Below are 20,470 nucleotides of genomic sequence, written 5' to 3'. Positions count from 1 at the left end.
TTTTTATGTGCGTGCGCATGTGTTCTATGTGCATGTGTCATAGGTGCATACACGTGTGTAGACATTGGTCAACAACACCAAGCCACCGGCGTCACATTCGATCGTTTATAATGCTGCTGCGTGAGCGTTGTTGTGGAATGATGAAGCACCCTCTTTTTGCCCTCTGTATGTATGCGCACATATGTACATACATATGCCATGTTGAAGGTGCATGTTTTTTATGTGCGTACGCATGTGTTCTATGTGCATGTGTCATAGGCGCAGTTTTCGGTGATGCGATTTTTTCTGCATTTTCTTTTTTTAGGTACTCCCTGCATCAATCTTTCTTCGATTGCATACAGGTTGACCTATATTTGTCCTATATTGACATCTTCAGTTGATGTACTTTGGGACTATCTACTTTGGATAGTCATCTTGTAAATCTAATATACTTATGATTCCACAAAAAAAAAGAAGAAGCATGTGTCACATTCCATCGTTTATAATGCTGCTGCGTGAGCGTTGTTGTGGAATGATGAAGCGCCCTCTTTTTGCCCTCGCTCGTTCTTTCACCACGGGCTCAGGTGAGCGAGCTCTGAAAACGCTGTAGCTTACAGTATGCTTTTCTGGGTGGTTTATCTCTTGCCTGGGTCGCCTCAGGGCCTCCCATCCGCGTGGGCTTCACCTCCGACGCAGGCAGAGGAGTGTTTGCCACGCGCGACATCGGCATGGGCGAAGCCATCCACACCGCAGAGCCTCTCGTCGCCCACCCCTCTCTGCAAAATCTCACAAAGGTACGCAAACTTCACATTCACATTAGGTTTCTTAAAATGCCTTCTGCGCAATAGTCCGGCTGTAGCGTCCATGCCTGTCAGAGTGGAGGTACTGAGTTCGAATCTGCCCTAGTGGCATGCCGTAGACAGGTTTGGACAACTAACTTCTTACCTGACCTCTTCCTCAATCTGTCTTCTCAAACTTGATAAGAAGCTTTTGTCCCCCTCATAGAGTCCCATACCTCTTTTATGCTTGCCCACTGCTTTCTGATGCCCATCTGGAGACCTAGAAATTGCGATCCGCACACTCTCATATCACTTTTCAAATCCAAATCGCATCATTCCATCTGGTGTGTGTATAAATTTCGTGGTTAAGCCACTTGAATTTGCAACTGATTTTGCAGGTTTGTTATTTTTGCTTAAAGGGGTTAGTTCACGGCTTTCCTTCAAAGGATGCAACAGGAATCTCAGACAATGCTCAACATCATGTGTTGGATCTCAGCACTGACCATGATAGGCTGCAACCAAGGTTTTGCTGCCGAAAGTGTGCAGATTCAGCAAAGGTAAAATTGCTTTCGTCAATGCAAGTGCTATTGCCATTCCCATTGTCCTTATGTATGTGTATATGTAATGCCTATTTCATGGAATAAAGAAGATGCTCGTGACGTTTTTTGTATTTCTGCAGGCCTTTTATGCCATTGAGAAGAAAGCAAGCTGGGAAGCCTTTCATCGATTCTGCAGGTGCAACTATCTTCTGCAGTTGTCTCATGGATGTTTGATTGTCATATAAGGCCATTTTACATCTATCATTATTAGTCAATGGTTTTTGTCAACGCATTTGCATATATGCTGTAAGGAATAGGTCGAGCAGTTTATGGATGGTCCTCCCCAAGGCATTCAGTTTAATGTCCAAGCAAGGAGGTCCCATACAACAGTTGATTACAGAAATGTTTCGTGAGCAACTGGAAATACTGAAGGCAGTTGGGTGGGCAAGGCCCCCTCTAGTGATGAGTGGCTAGTTTCTAGATTGGAGGATGGCAGCACTAGTGGGGGAGGCAAAGAGTATTGTCAATTTCAAGAGTACTTCATTTGGTGGTTGACGGCAACTCCTTCGCTATAAGAAGTGGCCTCTAAAATAAAGAGTCTTTGCAATAAGAGCCTCCTCTTCTCTAGAGCTAGAAGTGGGACACAAAGCATGTACTTGTGCAAGGATACCATCTTTGTCAACGGCTGTGGTTAGTTGCACACTAGAATTCCTTGACTGTAGTTGGTGGGATCGTGCCTCCATGAATGACTAGATTTGATTTGGCAAAACAGCAGTTTTTCATTCCAAGCTTCTGGCTGCTCAAAGCATTGATCATCATCCAGGCAGAAGTGCATCCCCTCTCTGCTCCTCTCTTGCAGAAAACGCAGCTTCATCCCTCAACCCTTCTCTTGCAGAAAACGCATCATCCTCAGCCTGCATACACAGCCATCATTTGCTTGCATCTTCAGCCCTAGAACAGTCCCCAAACAGCCCCTTTCTCAGCTACAGTTTGCAGCCCTCCTACAGCCCCTTGGAAGAGTGCATTGGCATCGAGATTGGTCATCTTTGGTGCTTCTACAACAGTGTGCAGGTAGCCCATCTTTTGGTCTTCCGAAGGTCTTGCGTTCGGGTCAAGGTTGTTAGAGGCGTTTGGTACGCGCCTCGAAAGACTCGTATTTTTTAGAGACGTTGAGGAGTGTTAGAGGCGTCTGTGATATATATATATATATATATATATATATATGTATGTATGTATGTATGTATGTATGTATATATATGATAGATAGATATAATATATATAGTGAAAGTTGAGAGAGAGAGAGAGAGACTAGAGTGTGTATGTATGAGAGGGGGTGTGTATGAGAGAGGGAGAGAGAGTGTGTGTGTGTAAAAGAAAGAAAGCTGTATTAAACGTCTGCAAAAGGCCAAAATGACCTATGAGACCAAAATAGTCTATCCTCATCATCTGGATACATCATCAAGATTCAAGGGTACAAAGTAAAATGAAATGAACCGGTAGAATATAGAGAGAGCTCCAAATGTGGGTATAAAAAACATCATCATCCTAGTGTGTTTGAAGTTTGAAGTTTGAACTTTGAACTTTGAACTTTGAACTTTTGGTCTTGAGAAAGGCTTAAGGGAGGGAGGGAGAGAATGAGGGAGAGAGAGTGTGTGTGAGAGGGGCTGCCTTGGGCCCTTAAAGCTCCCGTCTCAAGACTCAAACCAGCAAAAAATAATAATAATTTTATTTTATTTTATTTTATTTTTGTGGACGCCTCAATCAGGCAGTCGTACGTCTCGAACGCCTCAAATTGTTAGAGACGTGCCTCGTAACAACTATGGTTCGGGTTCATCCTCACGTCAAAGTCAGTCTTGCATTCATCCTTTTCAAAGAAATAAAGCAAATACTGCTAGCAATAGGAGGGGGCCCTTCAGAGGGTAATTGGGACCCGATATTGTGTACATATCTCTCTCTCTCTCTCTCTCTCTCTCAAAGTTTGAAGCGAGAAAGTGGATTGCTAAAGACTCATGAAACTCAGGATACAGAAGGCGGTGTGAGACTTTGTGTGACAAGTCCTTTCATCTACGCATAATTTTGCTACATTTTACAAGGGCTGCTGAGGACCAGGCTCATGTGGTTGTCCAGGGTGCTGTACCTTATGAGCGTGGTCCAGGGTGACTCCAGGGGGTCAAGGTTACTACTTTCATGTGTGGGTGTTTGGCTACATTGTTTCTCTAGGTAGGCATCTCCGTAGCGTAGAGAGAGAGAGAGAGAGAGAGAGAGAGAGAGAGAGAGAGAGAGAGATTCCAAAACATGGAAGTAAAAAAGCTAAGTATCCCAAAAACAGGGTCCATGTACTATGTGAGCCCTGCTTTTTTTTTTTTTCGAGAAAAGATCCTTTCATTAGTTATATAAAAACGCCCGTAGGGCTACAAAAGATCTCTCCTGCTCCTAAGAGAGAGAAGAGCAGCGAATACATCATGGCAGCCCGGGAGACTCTCCCTAGGTGCTGCAAAATACAAGCATCAGTACAAAGAACTGAGCGGCTAAATCATACAATAGGGGGGGGGAAGAGCCAAACAGGTGGCCTGTAGTGCCAACGGGGGGATCCCGTGTGTAAGGTGTAGAAAGGGCCACAGCGCCAAGTGGTGTGAAAGGCCTGGCGCCGTAAGATCGCCTCATCCGAGTCTCCCCGGATGCGGTCGTACTGTCCTCGCAGGGTGTGGATCAACTCCTGCCAAATCCCCCGTACAGTCTCTGTTGGTGGCTCCAATCTCCCCTCAAAGGCCGTAAAGCACCGGGCCCTCCAGGTGAACCAGATGGTGAGGCTGCTGAGGAGCTCCCATCGTAAATCCCTCTCCCGTGTCCAGCTGGCGGACGAGAAATCCGGTGCCGGAACCAGGCGAGGCTGGCCCCTAATAAATCTGATGGCCTGATTGTCCTGCTCCATCTCATAGCCCATAGCAGGCCCTGACGAAGTCGACCAAGCAGCGGCACCCCACGTAAACATACCCTCTGGAGAGAGGGGGGCCAGAATACGTAGCATCCGCAGCCAAATCTGCTGTGCCTGAGGGCAGTCCCAAAGGCAATGTCTCTGTGTCTCCATAGGGTGGCCGCATCGGACGCAGGCCGCCGGAAGACCGCTGTAAACAAGCCAAGTGCCAACTGCTGAGCCCCTGTGGGCGACCAACCATTGAAAAGCCGAGATCCTGCGGGCCTGCCGACTAGCCCAGAGCCGAGCCCAGAAATCCTCCAGGAACTCCTGTGAGAGTCCCTGCAATCGCCAATGCCCCGCTGCCGTTGGAGAAACCGTCCTCCTCGCCGTCAAATTATGCCGTCCCAGTCGAACAGTATACTGGAAAAAGGTGATCTCTGTGGCCTCAAGGGATGCATAAGGATCATGCCACTCGTACTCCCCGGGGTCCCACTGTAGCCGGGCCAAGGGGCGCGCTGCATATGCCCATATGCGCCAATCCGGGAGCACATCAGCAGGGTCGGGGTCAATATGCCACTTCCGAGAAGCGGCAGCCACTACCCGAATCCTCTGAAAGGTGCACTCTGCAACCAAAGGCGACTCCACCTCCACTCTCTGGAGTCTGCCCTCATCCTGAATCTCATAGTAGAGGCATCTGCCATCCTCAGTGCTAGCTCTGACAGCAATCAGGATCTCCAACTGTGTAAAGGCTCCCATCCACCGTGGGGCCACTGGCTCGAGAGGCGTGAACCACTCCTTTGTGAGTGCCTCCTGTATATCATCCCTCATAATCAACCCCCCTCTGAAATGACTCAGCCTCTCCACCTGGATCTCCTCTGGTAGACTGCAGAAAGCCTGCCAGTCTCCAAAACTACGAGCTGGGCCTGCCGCTAAAGGTCCCCAGGCTAGACGAGGCCGAGAACCCAGCATATGACCCTGCTCCGTGCGAACCGCTGGGCTCCATATGAGCGGCTGCCTGGCCCGCTCCTCAACACAAGAAGGAGGCCGCTGAGAGAGCCCCGGTCTCAGCAGCTCCCAAGCTCTCAGGATACTCAAAGCAAATCTGTCCTCCCATCCTCTACTGAGGCCTGTCCTCCTCATCTCTATGAAGATCCATCGAATCTCTGGTGCCCAAGTACCCCCTGCAGCAGGGGCGCCCGAGCCTGCAGTCGCTGCAAGAGGAGCTCTTTCCACGGCTCAGCGCCTGGAAGCAACCCCCGAACAATAAGCTTCCCCAATAAGGCTCTGCTCTGATCGACTGGATCTATAATGCCCAAACCGTCCTGAGCCAGCGGAAGTGTGATAACTGCCCATGCAACCTTTGCCCGAGCTGGCTGACCGTCCCGCCCAGACCACAGAAAGTTCCTGATCAGCCTCTGTACCTGGCTGATGCAAGAGCTCGAGAAAATCCAGCAAGATGTAATGTACCACATGGTCGTTAACAGCACCTGATTTGCCACCACCACCCTCCCAGTTGATAGATTAGTCCCTCCCTGCCGGCGATCCGACCGAGAGAAACTAAGACTGTCCTGAGACCGGGAGAAAGCCCCATGCTGCCATGCATCAGTGATCCTCAGTGACATGCAAAACCGGTCCCAAGCTGCAAGCTCCGTGCCGTGCACTGTAACATGACTGCCTCCCACCCTATCTGCCGGGTCCTCAAGCATGTTGAAGTCTCCCCCAACACACCAATGTGCGGCCTCTGGCAATGCATCTGTAACCTGAGTCCAGAACTCTGCTCTGGCACTAGCATGATTGGGCGCATAGATGTTGAGCACACCCAATAGCTCATCATGCATCCTCAGAATGACATACTGTGCTCCACCAGGCACAATGATCCCTCATCCACAATGGCCTGCCGCCATACATCTGCAATAACCATGCATACTCCTCCCTGTCCACCCAAAGGACCAAACCCTGTAGACCAAAAAGTGTCCCATCTACCAGGCATCACCGAACCATATCTCCGGATCCTGCTCTCACCCAAGTGGTGCTCCTGCATCATCAAAATGTCAATGCTGCCACCAACCAGGCACCTCTGAAGCTCCTGCCTCAAGCAACCTCGATAACGTATAAAGTGTGCTCCGCCAAGGCCCTGTACATTCCATGAGATGATCCTCATGGATGCGTGGATGCTGTCTCAGCCGTACGGCGGGCCTTCGCAAGCGGCTTGGATGGAGAGTAGTCCCCATCCGAACGACTGCGAATCTGCCCACCCGGTGTACTGCAAGAATCCCGGATCAGGCGCCAGTGGTTGTGGCCCATGGCGACTGCCTCCTGCTCTGACAGAGAAACCTCGTGTATACTCACATATCCAGGGTCGCGTGCCAAGTTTGCCACTATGCGCACGACCAAATGCCGAATCCCTGAGGTATCCACACTCCCGGGATCCAAGAAAAAATGAGCCAACTCCCAAAGTCGGCCTATCACATCTGTCACCTCCAGATCGCTCATGTGGTGAGAAAACTCAACTGCCTGAGTCTTCAAAGTGCTGAGAGCGAGCTCTAGAGTACACTCCCGGTCACAAGGTCCACATAGAGGGAACGAGAAGGCCACTGCTGAGTCTAGTGCCTCCTCCCCGCGGGCCGGAGGTATCACTACATGAACTCGAATGGGTGCTGGCTCATGGGGGCCCTCTGCTCCAAAAAGCCGTGTGAAGGTATAATCAAAGGCCTCCGAGCGCTGTCTAATGCCAAGGCGACTCAGCGGATAGATGAAATCCGTGAGGCCCTAATCGGCATAGGTCTCCTCTGTGATGCTCGAGTGAGGTCAGTGCTCAGCGCTCTGCGGACTGCAGGTGAACGCCAGGGAACTGCCAGGGCCTCCCGGGAAGGTGAGGCGGGCGGAGGGGGAGGAGGGGGAGGCGAGGGAGGTGGAGAGGGAGCCGCTGCCGAAACCGGAGCGGGGGCGGGAGGAGGCGATGGTGGAAGCGAGGCGGTGGGAGGGGACGAGGGTGGGGGGGGTGAAGGAGGGGGAGCTGGCATCTCCTGGTCCTCGGTCGCTGCAGGGATCTCCTCCTGAAGGGGAGCAAAGCTGTTCCTCACGGGAACCCAGTGAGGCTGAGACTGTGGCTGCTGCTGCAGCGGTCTCTGGGCGTGCTGCTGTGGCTGTCTCCCTCGGCGGCGCCCCTGTCCAGGCTGCCACTCCGAGGTCTCTGTGGCCTGAGCAGGTGTCCCGGAGGCAGCCTGCCGAGCCGAATCTGTGGGCGGGCCATCAGTAGCCTGCTCTGCTGTGGTGAGGGTCGAGGTCTCCTGCGAGGGCAGGCCTTGGCCAGATGACCGACCTGCCTGCAAATGAAGCACTGGTTCGGGAGCCCCGAGAACTCCACTCTTTGATCTATCCACCCCCCCCCCCCCTATCCTAGGTAACTGAATGACCTTAGGAAGGGAGGAGATGTCAGACACCAACACTCTGACCGAAGGTAGCCCAGCTGCTCTGGCCACCACTGAAGCCGCTGAGGGGCCCGTCTCTAGTACCGAGCCCACCAATGCTCCGAGCCTGGAGAGGAGCGGAAGATACTCCCGGCGGAGACCAGGGAAACAAACTGTAACATGGAAGAGGCGCTCTCCCTGCTCCGCCGGCTGCTGGGTCAAATCCATGCTGCCAAGGTCTGAAGAAAGCCTGAGCACCCCTGATGTCAAGGGGACTCATGGCAAGGACCTTGGCAACGCTCTGGGCGGCCTCGAACTCGATCTGATAATGTCCCCGGCCCAGAAGTTGTACATCCAGGATCTTGCCCACATCTGCAAGAAGGCGGGCCTGAAGAAGATCCCTGATCGCCCCTCTGCTGGGGCGAGTGCCGACTATACGGCAGATGGTGGAATGAGCCTGGAGGCGTTCCACCTCTGTGGTGAGGCTCGCTTCCTCTTCCGGTGAAAGAGAAAGCCTGATGGGGGTGACCTCAGGGGCGGGCGAGGGGGCTGCGGATGAGTCCCTCTGAGGCGGGGCGGGAGGAGCCTCCATCAGAGTCTGAAGCTGCGGCGAAGGCAGGAACCTGCTGGAACCGAGTTGCACACAGAGAGGCGGAATACGGAGCGAAAAATGAAATCAAAACCCCCAGGGGGCGGAAGCAAGAAAAGGAGGGAGGGGGGGGAGAGAAGGCGAAAGAGATAAAGCCTAAAAAAAGGGGGGGGGGAGGGCATGGGCTGCGCGCAAGAGGGATGGGAGGAAAAAGCGAACTAGCGGAGGGGGGGGAAAGAGTCGCTGCAGAGAGGAGGAGGGCGCGAAGACGGGGGGGGGGGGGGGGGGGGGGGGGGGGGGGGGGCGTAAGGGAGAGGAAGGCGGCGAGCAGAGCTATGGGCAGCAGCGAAGGCAGGCGGAAGGGGGGGGCGCAGCAGCGAATGCAGACGGGGGGCTAAACGAAAGGCGGCGGGGGTCAATGAAGGCGGCGGGCAATGCAGGCGGCGGGTAATGCAGGGAAGGCGGGGAAGGAGGAAGCGAGGAGGAAACGAGGGGGCGAGCAGGCAGGGAAGGCGATGGGCGCAGTGCAACGCGAGCAGGGAGCGGGGGCGGGAGCTTCAGCCCTATGTGTGCCCTGCTTGTACAATGAATGATGAAAGTAACACATCCCATCATGTAGTATCCTCATCGAGGACCGAGTAAGTAGCATTAATGGCGACCTCTCATGGTGGTACTGATCTAAGGCGCTGGAGTATGTCCCTGGTGTGGAGCTGATGGGATTAGGGCCCGGATATCAGGGTCTGAGTGTGTCTAGATCTCTGAAGAATGTGTGTGTGTGTGAGAGAGAGAGGATTCCATGTGTGCAGGTGGCTAGTGCTTGTTGGGTGCAGAGGTTTTCTCCCATCGGGGTCGAGGGGGGCTTCCATGAGCTGGCTTTACCCTTGTACTGCGAACTGTCATTGGGTGGGAGCTGAAGAAGTTAGTAATAGCTATCTGGGTGGTGTCATGCTGGACCTACACTCCTGTCTGCAACCTCAGCAGAGTCTCTCAGCAGCAGCGGATCTCTAGCAAGAAAAGGCCGAGGCATCTCTGGTCTCTGTAGTGCATCAACTGTGTCAAAACCCTCCCTGATGAGGCAAGAGAACCTCCCTGAAGAGGCAAGAGAACCCTCATATCTCATAGTAGACTGGGCATCTGCGTAGGTAGTGCTTCTGTGTCTCCATCCCCTTAGATGTTCATAATCTGCAAATGCGCTGCTCCCATGGAGGACCCTCTGCCCTCCTTGGCTCAATCCAAAGGCAATGAGAGGATACCCTCAACTGACCAATGGCAATCCTCACGACACGAGACACATGTTGGTGGAGGTGACAGCTCTCTCAATGAAGTTATGAACCCATCCTTAGTGACTGGTAGGAAATGCATTCTACAAAAGGAGTTTTATGGAGAGTGCTGGTGGGGATAACCATGTCCGGTATGTGTGAAGCCGAGTCAGGTCAAGGTGGATGATACTGTCGACCTCCTGATGTGAGAGATGTTCAAGCTGTCTGAAAAGGGGGGTGAAGCACTGCCTCTCCAACTGGGCCAATGTGGTATACCCCCTCGCCAAGCAGGCCTGATGATAGGGCCAGTGAAGGTCACTCCAAGGTAGATGCATGATGTTACTAGCTCAACTGCATCACCTCCATATGCGAAACACTGTCTGAATGCAACTTGTTGGGATGGGAAACCAAGATTAATTTTGAGAAGATCGATCGCTCACGTCAAGAAAATTTGTAAAGCATCTAAGTGTGTCTGCAAATCCTTTGCCTCCTAATCTGTCAACAAAATCTGAGATCTTGTCAATGTACAGCCTGAACAGTGTGGAAGAGAGCAGAAAGCCCTGTTTGGAAGAGAGTAAACAGTCTGAACAGTGTGGACAGCCCCCTTTTCAGATATCAAAGGTGCCGCGAATCTTGCCTAAGAAGCCCCTTGGCACCCAGATCCGACCCATCACCACATCATCGCAGATGGAAAATGGAGCTCTTGTAGACGGGCTAGAAGTTGGGATCTGGAGAGAAAGAAAGATATATTAATGTTTGCAAAAGACCGCAAGGGTCCATGAGACCAAAAGCTACAATGAATCCATGAGTAACTGAATCATGGAATAACAAACTGAAAATGAAATAAGAACTAAACTAAAATTGAGCTATCACTGTCAAAATTGTCAAAGACAGCCCTATGTGCTACACCTAGACTCGATTGTAAAATGCAATACATCCTCATAAATACAGATACAATCCACGGGGGCAACAAGTGTGTGGCAGAGAGAGAGAGAGAGAGAGAGAGAGAGAGAGAGAGAGAGTTAAATGTCTTCAAAAGACCCAATGGGTCTATGAGACCAAAATGATACAATAGTGTCCATGTAATCTCATCATGGTACAAAAAAAGACAAAGCCTAGAGCTATGAGTTGGGAATGTCGAATCCCAGCCATATGATACAAAATGGGATCATCATCATCGTATAACTTATGGAGCTAAGCCCCTGCTAGGAGGATCAAGGATATCAAGCATGGGGGTAGCCGGTAGAAGGCACTGCAGATCCACTGGGCGTGGGAACATGGCTCTGTGCCTCTTCGAGATCTCCTCAAGCTGGGGCTAATGTTTGCGTTGCTGGCGAGTTCCAGGGAGTCTTGGACGTCGGGCTCGTTGTAGTGCCATGGCCTAATCCAGAGTCACACCAGAGTGGGGTCTAGCAGGTGGTCGGGCACTTGAGTGTGTGGCTTGATGAGGTTGTGGATATGTCTTCTAGGGTTGGTGTGGCGTCCTCTCGTGGTCAGAAGAACTGAGTGATGGTAGCCTAGGGACAGGGTGGATGTCTCCCACAAGGTCTCGACTCTAGTCAGTGAGTCTCTGTGGTGATGAAGCTCTAGCAGGAAGAGGCCTAGGCACTGTTGATCTGGATAATCCATGATTGTGGATAAGGGTTCAAACCCCTTTCTGAAGAGTTAGTGGAACCTCCCTCACATCTCATAATATACGGTGCACTTGCATATGAAGTGCTCCTCTTACTTGACCTCCCTCTGGCATATAGTGCATATCCTCTCCTCATGAGGTATTTGCATGGCTCTCCATGTCTCTATCCTTAGGTAGTACGATGACACCCACAATTGACCCATTGCAATCCGCATGGCATGTGACATGTACATGTCAAGATACTTGGCCCTCAATATGAAACCATCCTTTGTAATCCTGATGAAAGTATCCATCTGTTATTGTCGTTTGTGTGAGAGTGGCTCATGTGTTGTGATCCTTGTTATCCTGTATGTGTAGTCCCAATAAATCATATCTGATCACTCGTTTCCCGTCATCCTAAGACAGCCTGATGAATGGGGGGGCGGGGGGGTGTCCCGGTCATATTGGAGTGGTGAGAGGCGATTCATCTTGAGTCCCTGTCTCGTGAATCATGTGCATCCTCAAATGCATACTCGGCTATACCATGACTCATGCCCATCTGCTTCTAGTTGTTGGGAGGACTGTAGGGCGAGCCTTGGGAGTCTCCAAGGGGCCACGACACTGATCTTGTGAATGTATGTGACTATCTGGAAGAGTTCCTCTACTCCCATGGGTGCTGCAGCAAACTCTCCTAGGATAATATCATGTGGGACCGATGGTTTGTTGTGTATCATATGGGAGAGCATCATGACCTGAGGTCTCTCATCTTTAGACGTTTGGCCGCTTGTGTCATATAGCCACATCTTGGTCCTCGACTCCTGGAAATGGGCCTAGAAGCATTCTCTCTCCATGAGAGCGAGAGAAGCATATCCTCACATCAGTCTAGCCTCTGCAGCATGGCTCATCGAGAAGACCAGTAAGGTAAAAGTGACTCCCAAGTACACATATGAGTGTGCAACCTCTGCCCATGTAGGTGAAACTCAGTTGAGGGGGGATGTGTTGGAAGACCATAACCTTGGTTTTCCCAAGGTTTACTGTGAGATCTAGCTATGCACAAAAGTCCTAGCCCTTGGAGAGCCTATGGATAATTTGTAATATGCATAATGTCATCAGCATAAAGTAGTATGGAAACAAGGATGCGAACTAGTGATATGCCTCCTCCCCCTCCTGTAAGGTCTCCCTAGACCTAGCCCTGGAATTTTCTGACTAGAAACCACGTAAGAGCGAGTCTCACCTCCCAGCCATAGAGTCCTCCGGACTCTTCCCCAAGTTGGATATCTTAGCTACATCCTTGGAGAAGCTTTGGCGCATTAAGACCTAGCATCCCATACCACCAGGCCACACCTTACAGGTGTTGTCACGGTGAACATCCCCGATGGCCATGGTCAACGATGTCAGACCAAACGATCGTAATAACCTATGAGCCCTGGATTTCACTTATATAGGCCAATTAGCCCCAATGCTTTTATAAGATTTTAATCCTATAATTACTTATAAGTATGGCTCCACTGATAAACCTCTTCCCACGTTAGGGACATCTCCCACTAGGGCTTGTGTCCTGTTGGGGTAAAGGCGTTATGCCCACCCTTATAGTGTGTACAAGCCCATAAGTTATAGTACATAGTACACTTAGTACTTTTAATGTACTAAGTGCACTATGTGTACTAGTGCAATATACATGTGTGATAGGGGAGTCACACACTCATGCTTTTCATGAGTTGACTTATCCCCACAACTCTCTCTCTCCCTTGCTTCTCTGTGTATGTCTCCCATGAATGAACTCTACTCTAAACCCTAATTGATGTTTCTCCCCATCAACTGGTATCAGAGCCTAGTGGTCCCTCCCTCTTCTCCTTGCTGATTTCTGGTCGTATTCAGCCCCATCAACTGGTATCAGAGCAAGGTCTTCCCTCCCTCTTCCCTCTTCCTGCCTCTGTGTGAGCTGCTGGTCGTTTTTCTTCTGTGTGAGCCTATCAGAGTCGCAGCAGGCAGCCAGAAGCTTGCAAGAGAACAGAGGAGAAGAAGTCGAATACAGGACTGTCGACTTCAGGCTGGGCGAGCACGTGGCACAAGGCTAGGCGAAGCTAAGCGAAGTCAGCGCTTGGCGAAGGCAGCAGTACAAGGCGTATTAACCACTTCAGCGTGGAGCGAAGAAGGCGCCAGGGCGAGCGTTGAGCGTTCGCAGCCAACGAAGGCTTTCATGCGTCAACGTGGAGCGAACACAAGGTGGCGAGCGTTAGATTCAGGCGTGTAGCGTCGGCTGGTCCAAAAGCGAGCGAAGGCAGCAGCCAAAGCAGGCGGAGCGTAGTCGGGCGAACACAGGCTGTGTAAGCGTGAAGCGAAGGCAACGGGCGAAGCCGTAAGGGAGTCAGCGACGGCGAAATGGGGCCAGAGAAGAGGCCGCTCCCACCTCGCCCCCTGTAACACGCACGAACACCTCCACGACCTGCGAGGGATCCAACTTGGGCGGCATGGCTGCAGAGTCTCTAGTTTAGCTTCCGCACAGACACGCAGAAGACAAGACTCGCAGGAGAGGTGTGGCGTTCTGCTGTTCAAAATCTGTTGAGCCTCGACGGATCAAGGTGGCGCATTTTTATAGTGGACTGGCCTGGAGTTGGGCTTTCCAGGATGGATCACACCACGGATAATCAAGAAGCCTCCCTCCCTTTTCTGCAACAGCATCAAATCTCCTGCAACAGCATCTGCAATCAACAAAAATCAACCTGCAAATCAGAAAAAATCAGAAATTTCAGAGGTATTTGCCTCTAATTTTTTGCGAATTTCTTATCAATTTAATCAATTGAGCAGGTACAGGTGCCCAATTGCTCATTTTTTGAGCAAAATTGGCAAAATTGGGTGACATTGGTCACAATCAGGATAAATTTGCAGGAAATTGGTCAAATCAGGATCAATTTGCAGGAAATTGGATGTCGAAATTTGGGGCTTTTGATGTAATTGTGCAATTAAGCACTCATACATGCTGTATGATGTAAAAAATCGCACATTTGGGCAAAATCGCAGCAATTGCAGCAAATTGCAGTGCAAATCAAGGGGCTTTTGTGCCGATTTGGTTGATTTGCATGCAGGCAATCGCATTTGATGCTGTGGATAATGTGTTGATGCCTTACAAGCACTCAATGTGCCTGTAAATCAAGGGGCTTTCATGTATTTGATGTATATGTGGCCAGGGGGAAGCATCGTGAACACTCTGGATGCCTTCAAGTGCGTCAATGTACCATGTATGATCAGGAATTGATCTCAAATCAAGGGGCTTTTCAAGTTTGTATGCTTGTTGAGCTTGGCAAAGCAGCAGGCAAGACATTTATGCCTTGAATCCTCAGAAATCAGCTTGCAGTCAAGGGGCTTTTGCCCAATTTCTGTTCGGAACTGTTGTATGCAGTATACAGGACTGTAAAAGTCTGATTTTCACTCATTTGGACAGCCAGGAGAGCATTTATTGCTACTGTACCTGCTGGTACAGATTTGGTACAGATTTGTACATGTTTTGGCATGGCTGTACACTATTTTGAGTGACCAAAAGATTCAATTTCAGCTGCTGAAATTGCCGATACAGGTTTGGTACATCATTGGTGAGCACTTAGTACTGCTGTACAGTACTTTGGAAGGGCAAAAGAGCACATTCAAGGTGCTGTCCAAAATCTGCAGCAACAAGATTTTGGTGTTTTCATCACATAAAGTGGGAGAAAAGTTGCATTCTTGCTTCCGCAGTGGGAGATAAAGCTTGGGAGAACATTTGTGAGCACTTTGTGTGCTTTGGGTGCAGTGTTTGCACATCTTGGGTGCAGTGTTTGCACATTTGCAGGGAGTCAGGCATTGACAGGTTGCATTTTGCTATGGCAACCACAGGTGAGAGCTCTTCATTGCTTCACATCAAGAAGCTTGAAGGCTCGCATAATTATGATATTTGGCAAACCCAGTGTTACAATGTGTTGCTCCAGAAAAAGCAGCACAAGCCTATCAAAGAAAGGGGTGTCATGCCCGCTTCTCTTACAGCTGAAGAGTGGGAAGATATGGATGAGCTGGCAAGATCTACTATCATGTTGTCTGTGTCAGACTCATTACTTTTCAGCATTCGTGAAGAGAAGACAGCTTGGGGAATGTGGCAGAGATTGCAGGACTTGTATGCCCAACAAAGTGCCTCAAGCAAAGTGTATTGGTTGAAGAAACTCATAGGTCTTCAGATGAAGGAAGGGGCGTCTATGACAGCCCATTTAAATGAGTTTAATGGTATTGTCAGCCAGGTCATCAATCAAAAGTTGGCAATGGACGATGAGTTCAAAGCCACTTTTTTGTTATGCACTTTGCCAGAGAGTTGGGACACATTCAGGACAGCCACTAGCAATTCGAATGCTATGCTGTCATATGCAGATGTTGAGGGTGCTCTTCTTCAAGAAGAGATGAACAGGAAAAACAACTCTGTTGGCAAGTCCAATGCAATGAATGCACGTGGGAGATCCCAGCAAAGGGGGAAAAGCCAAGAAAGGGGAAGGAGCAAGTCTCGCTCCAAAAAGGATTTGGAATGCCATTATTGTGGCAAGAAGGGACACATTAAAAAGCAATGCTACAAATGGAAAAATGATCAAAAGGAAAAGGGAAAAGGCAAAGACAAAGAGAAGGATGAAGCCAAAGATGTAAAGCCAAAGGGCAAAAGTGGAGTCAAGATCGAAGAAATCAATGTGTCACATGCAGGTGGCAGTGAGGATGAGGTCCTATTTACTTCTTCACTTGATGCCCATTCACTTCTTACAGGTGGTCATGGTATGCACTCATGGATCATTGATTCAGGTGCCTCCTTTCATGTCACAGGTTGCAGAGACTTGTTTGTCAGGTACACTGCTGGCAATGAAGGAGTGGTTTATTTGGGTGATAACCATGCATGCAAAATTCTTGGCAGAGGTGATGTGAGGCTTGTATTTTCAGATGGCTCACAGCTTATGCTCCATGATGTCAGGCATGTGCCTGAGATCAAGAAGAATCTGCTTTCTACTGGACAGCTTGATGATGCTGATTATGTTACCACATTTGGTAGTGGAAAGTGGAAGATTAGTAAGGGCTCACTGGTTGTTGCCAGAGGCTCTAAAGTGGACACTCTTTACTTTATGCATGCAGGTGTTTGTCACCATGCTAATGTAAATGCAACCGAGCTGCCGGAAATTTCTATGTGGCATAGCCGGTTGGGACACATGAGTGTCAAAGGAATGGAGCAATTGTCTCGTTTGGGTTACTTGCCTTCTCTAAAGTTTTCAAGTTTTCAGTTTTGTGAGCATTGTATATATGGTAGGCAACTACAGTGCCCCCACAAGAAAGCTCTTGGACAAAAAGATGCTCAGTTAGAGCTTGTGCATACAGATGTATGTGAGATGCCTCAGCTTTCTTTGGGAGGGGCAAAATATTTTGTGTCTTTTATTGATGATGCCACACGCAAGGTGTGGGTTTATCCTCTTCGTTTGAAGAGTGATACATTCTCGGTGTTTCAGAAGTTTGTTGCTCATGTTGAGAATCAAACTGGCAAAACACTGAAGGCTCTGCGTTCCGACAATGGTGGAGAGTATACGTCCAAACAGTTTCAGGACTTTTGTGATGCTAAAGGCATCAAGAGGGAGCTCTCTACTCCTTATGATCCTCCACAAAACGGGACAGCAGAGAGGATGAACAGGACCATACAGGAGAAGGTCCGTTCTATGTTGTCACATGCTGCATTACCTCATGGTTTTTGGGCTGAAGCTGTTATGACAGCCGTTCACCTTATAAACAGGTCACCTAACACGAGGCTTGGTGGGAAAGTGCCAGAAGAAGTATGGACAGGGAAGCCTCCGTCATACAAGCACTTGAGAGTGTTTGGTTGCGTTGCGTACGTGCACATACGCAGGGAAATGCGCACCAAACTTGATCCTAAGTCTCATAAATGCATATTCCTAGGATATGGTGACAGAGGTGAAATGGGGTATAGACTTTGGGATCCCATGAATAGAAAGATCATACGCAGCAATGATGTCATTTTTGATGAAACATGCATGTATAAGGAGCCTGCAAGGCAACAGGAGCCTAGCAGAGTCATCTTTGATGATGATGGACATCATGGACAACAACAAAGGGCTGTAAATCAGCCATTACAGCAGGAAAACCAGCCCTTAAATGGTGCTGAAAATGGTCCAAATGGACAGCCAGAGATGGCAGAAGATATCCCTATGGATATACCACAGTTGGAGGAGATACCGGGCATGATATTTCAGCCTTATGGCATGGAACAGGAGCCACCAATGGGTGATATGCAGGCTGGACAGCAACCTGCAAATGATGGTCATTGGGTACGGAGGTCCACTAGACCCTCCAGAGTCCCTGACAGGTTTGTTCCAGGGGTTGACTATTTGATGCTTACTGACTGTGGAGAGCCCTCATGTTATAAAGAGGCTTTACAGAGGGCAGACAAAGCTCTATGGGAGCGTGCCATGAAGTCAGAGATGGATTCTCTGCACAAAAATGGAACTTGGAAGTTGGTGCCTTTGCCTGCAGGCAAGAAGGTTTTGCCATGCAAGTGGGTATACAGGCTCAAAGTTGCACCAGATGCAAAGCCATGATACAAAGCCAGGTTAGTGGCTAAGGGCTTCAAGCAGGAATATGGTGTGGACTTTGATGAGATCTTCTCTCCAGTGGTCAAAATGACCACACTTAGAGCTGTGTTGGCTTTGGTTGCGCATGATGATCTGGACTTGATTCAGATGGATGTGAAGACTGCTTTTCTTCACGGTGATCTCCATGAGGAGATATATATGCAGCAGCCAGAAGGTTATGCAATAAGTGGGAAGGAAAAGCTTGTATGCAAGCTGAAAAAGAGTCTTTATGGGCTCAAACAGGCACCAAGAGAATGGTATCATAAATTTGATACATTCATGAAATCACAGAAATTCAGGAGAAGTGACATAGATCACTGCTTGTACACCAAGAAAGCTTTGGATGGCAGTCTATTGATTCTCATTTTGTATGTTGATGATATGTTGATTGCCGGGAAATCTCGTAAAGAGATGGATGCTTTGAAGAAGAGGCTGCATGAAACCTTTGATATGAAGGATTTGGGTGATGCAAATCACATTTTGGGTATGCGGATACTTCGGGACAGAAATCAGCATGTGTTGTATTTGTCTCAGAAGGAATACATTGGCAAAGTCTTGCAGAGGTTCAATATGGACGGGGGGAAGAAAGCTAGTACTCCTTTGCCTCCATATGTGAAACTCAGTGCTATGGACAGCCCGCAGTCAGATAGAGACAGGGCTGATATGGCCAAGATTCCGTATGCTTCAGCTTGTGGTAGTCTCATGTATGCCATGGTTGCTACTAGGCCGGACATTGCATTTGCAGTGGGAGTGGTTTCTAGATACATGGCCAACCCTGGCAAGAAGCATTGGGAAGCAGTGAAAGGTGTCATGAGATACCTGAAGGGCACACAGGATTTGTGCATTTGCTTTGGCAAACAGGATGCATTAGTGCATGGTTACACGGATTCGGATTATGCCGGTCATCCAGATAACCGGAAGTCTACTACTGGTTATGTATTTACATTCACAGGAGGTGCTGTGTCATGGATATCCAGGATGCAGAAGTGCACAGCCTTATCTACTACAGAGGCCGAGTATATTGCAGCCACAGAGGCTTGCAAGGAGGCATTATGGCTATCTCGGTTAGTGGTTGATTTGGGCTATACAGGGGATATTCCATTGTTGCATTGTGACAGTCAGAGTGCCATCCAGTTGGCAAAGAACCCTGTCTTTCATGCAAAGACGAAGCATGTGGATGTGAAGTATCACTTCATCAGAGAGGTGATAGAGAACAAGCAAATTCAGCTTGTTAAGATTCATACGGATGACAACCCGGCTGATCTGTTGACGAAGAGTTTGCCTCCGGAGCGGTTTGCTCATTGCAGACACTTGATGGGCATTGGATGAGGCCATTTTCAGCCTTGATATGGCCTTGTATATTATCATGTACATGCTGATTTTTCTTTTCCTTTACTTAAGGGCACTTTGCCTTTAAGTGGGAGGTTGTTGGGGTAAAGGCGTTATGCCCACCCTTATAGTGTGTACAAGCCCATAAGTTATAGTACATAGTACACTTAGTACTTTTAATGTACTAAGTGCACTATGTGTACTAGTGCAATATACATGTGTGATAGGGGAGTCACACACTCATGCTTTTCATGAGTTGACTTATCCCCACAACTCTCTCTCTCCCTTGCTTCTCTGTGTATGTCTCCCATGAATGAACTCTACTCTAAACCCTAATTGCTGTTTCTCCCCATCATGTCCGGCCTCCAACCTAACCCTGCACTAGTTGGCACTTGTCCTAGACGTAACATACTTCCTCCCTTCAGGACCATTGATGTCCTTAGGAATGAAGCCGGGGAACCAGGCTTTGAGATTCCTCATAGATGCCCATGTAGCCTCCCTCTCAGACCTTCCCCTCCACTTAATCAAGTACTACATATGTCACCAATTGGCCGACCATTTGGTCCATCTCCAGATTGTGTCTCGTTCACTTGAGGCCAGGCCGGTGTCTCATGTGAAGGGGCCAGTATGTGAAGGGGCCAAACTGGTGCCACCCGTGTGTTAGCAGGATGGTGTCGTATGGACGGGAGCCAGACTGGTGCCACCCGTGTGTTAGCAGGATGGTGTCGTATGGACGGGAGCCAGACTGGTGCCACCCGTGTATGACCTGGACTGTGTTCTATCCATGGGATTGTCACGCCATGGAAGAGCCAGTATTTGTGCCGTGTCTTGCCTATGGGACTGTCACTCCATAGGGAGGCTCGTGCCTGGATCTGTGTCTTACCTATGGGACTGTCACTCCATAGGAAGACCGGGATTGATGTTTTCTGTCGTGCCATTTTTGTGCCCGACAGATGTTTTTGTACTTGTTCCATGAACGGGAGATATGTCCATGATACTATTTGCACATGCATTCATGTTTTGCATGTTTTGAACTGTTTTCGCATGACTTGTATTTTTGTGTTTGCTTGTTTGACGTGCCTTACTGAGCGGGGACGCCTGCTAGTGAGTCGTGAAGTTTGCTCTGTCTTCTGACGAGTTTTGTTGCGTGCGAACATGTGGTAAGTGTATTGCACTTGTTTGTTTAAGAGCTTTCTTTCTAACCTTTATTTTTATAAGGTTGTAAGTTCACATTCATTTAAAAGCGGGCACCCACGTATGGGCCAAGGTGGGGAGGGAAACCCCACTCTTAACCCTTCATGTGTGGGGGTGGGTGCATGGCCACCTACCCACACCCCACCTTGAAACTGTCCGCCCCAATGCAAGCTAGGGGAGCCGGCCAGCTGTGGGTCGTGTGCTCTCTCTCCAACTCCTACAAAAGAGCGA

General features: G+C 49.3%; 1 protein-coding gene across 5 annotated transcripts in view; it reads left to right on the top strand.

The window, feature by feature from the left end:
• The first annotated feature begins 452 nt into the window (after nucleotides 1-452).
• SDG38 (SET domain protein 38) overlaps nucleotides 453-20,470 on the top strand; it is a 42,354-nt gene continuing 22,336 nt past the window's right edge. For 4 of the 5 annotated variants that reach the window (XM_086776626.1, XM_086776628.1, XM_086776627.1 and 1 more), the window contains exons 1-4: nucleotides 453-563; nucleotides 640-773; nucleotides 1,157-1,315; nucleotides 1,438-1,493. In XM_086776626.1, the coding sequence (XP_086632752.1) occupies nucleotides 461-563; nucleotides 640-773; nucleotides 1,157-1,315; nucleotides 1,438-1,493 (452 nt within the window). In that variant the 5' untranslated portion in view covers nucleotides 453-460. Of the gene's footprint in view, nucleotides 774-1,156; nucleotides 1,316-1,437; nucleotides 1,494-20,470 lie in introns of all 5 variants that reach the window. The other variant, XM_086776629.1, reaches the window with a different exon arrangement.

The sequence above is a fragment of the Cibotium barometz genome, chromosome 37 (assembly GCF_041138505.1).
Source record: "Cibotium barometz isolate CiBa-2024 chromosome 37, ASM4113850v1, whole genome shotgun sequence".
Classification (NCBI taxonomy): domain Eukaryota; kingdom Viridiplantae; phylum Streptophyta; class Polypodiopsida; order Cyatheales; family Cibotiaceae; genus Cibotium; species Cibotium barometz.
The sequence above is the reverse complement of the archived record's forward strand: the minus strand, read 5'-3'. Positions and strand labels throughout refer to the sequence as shown.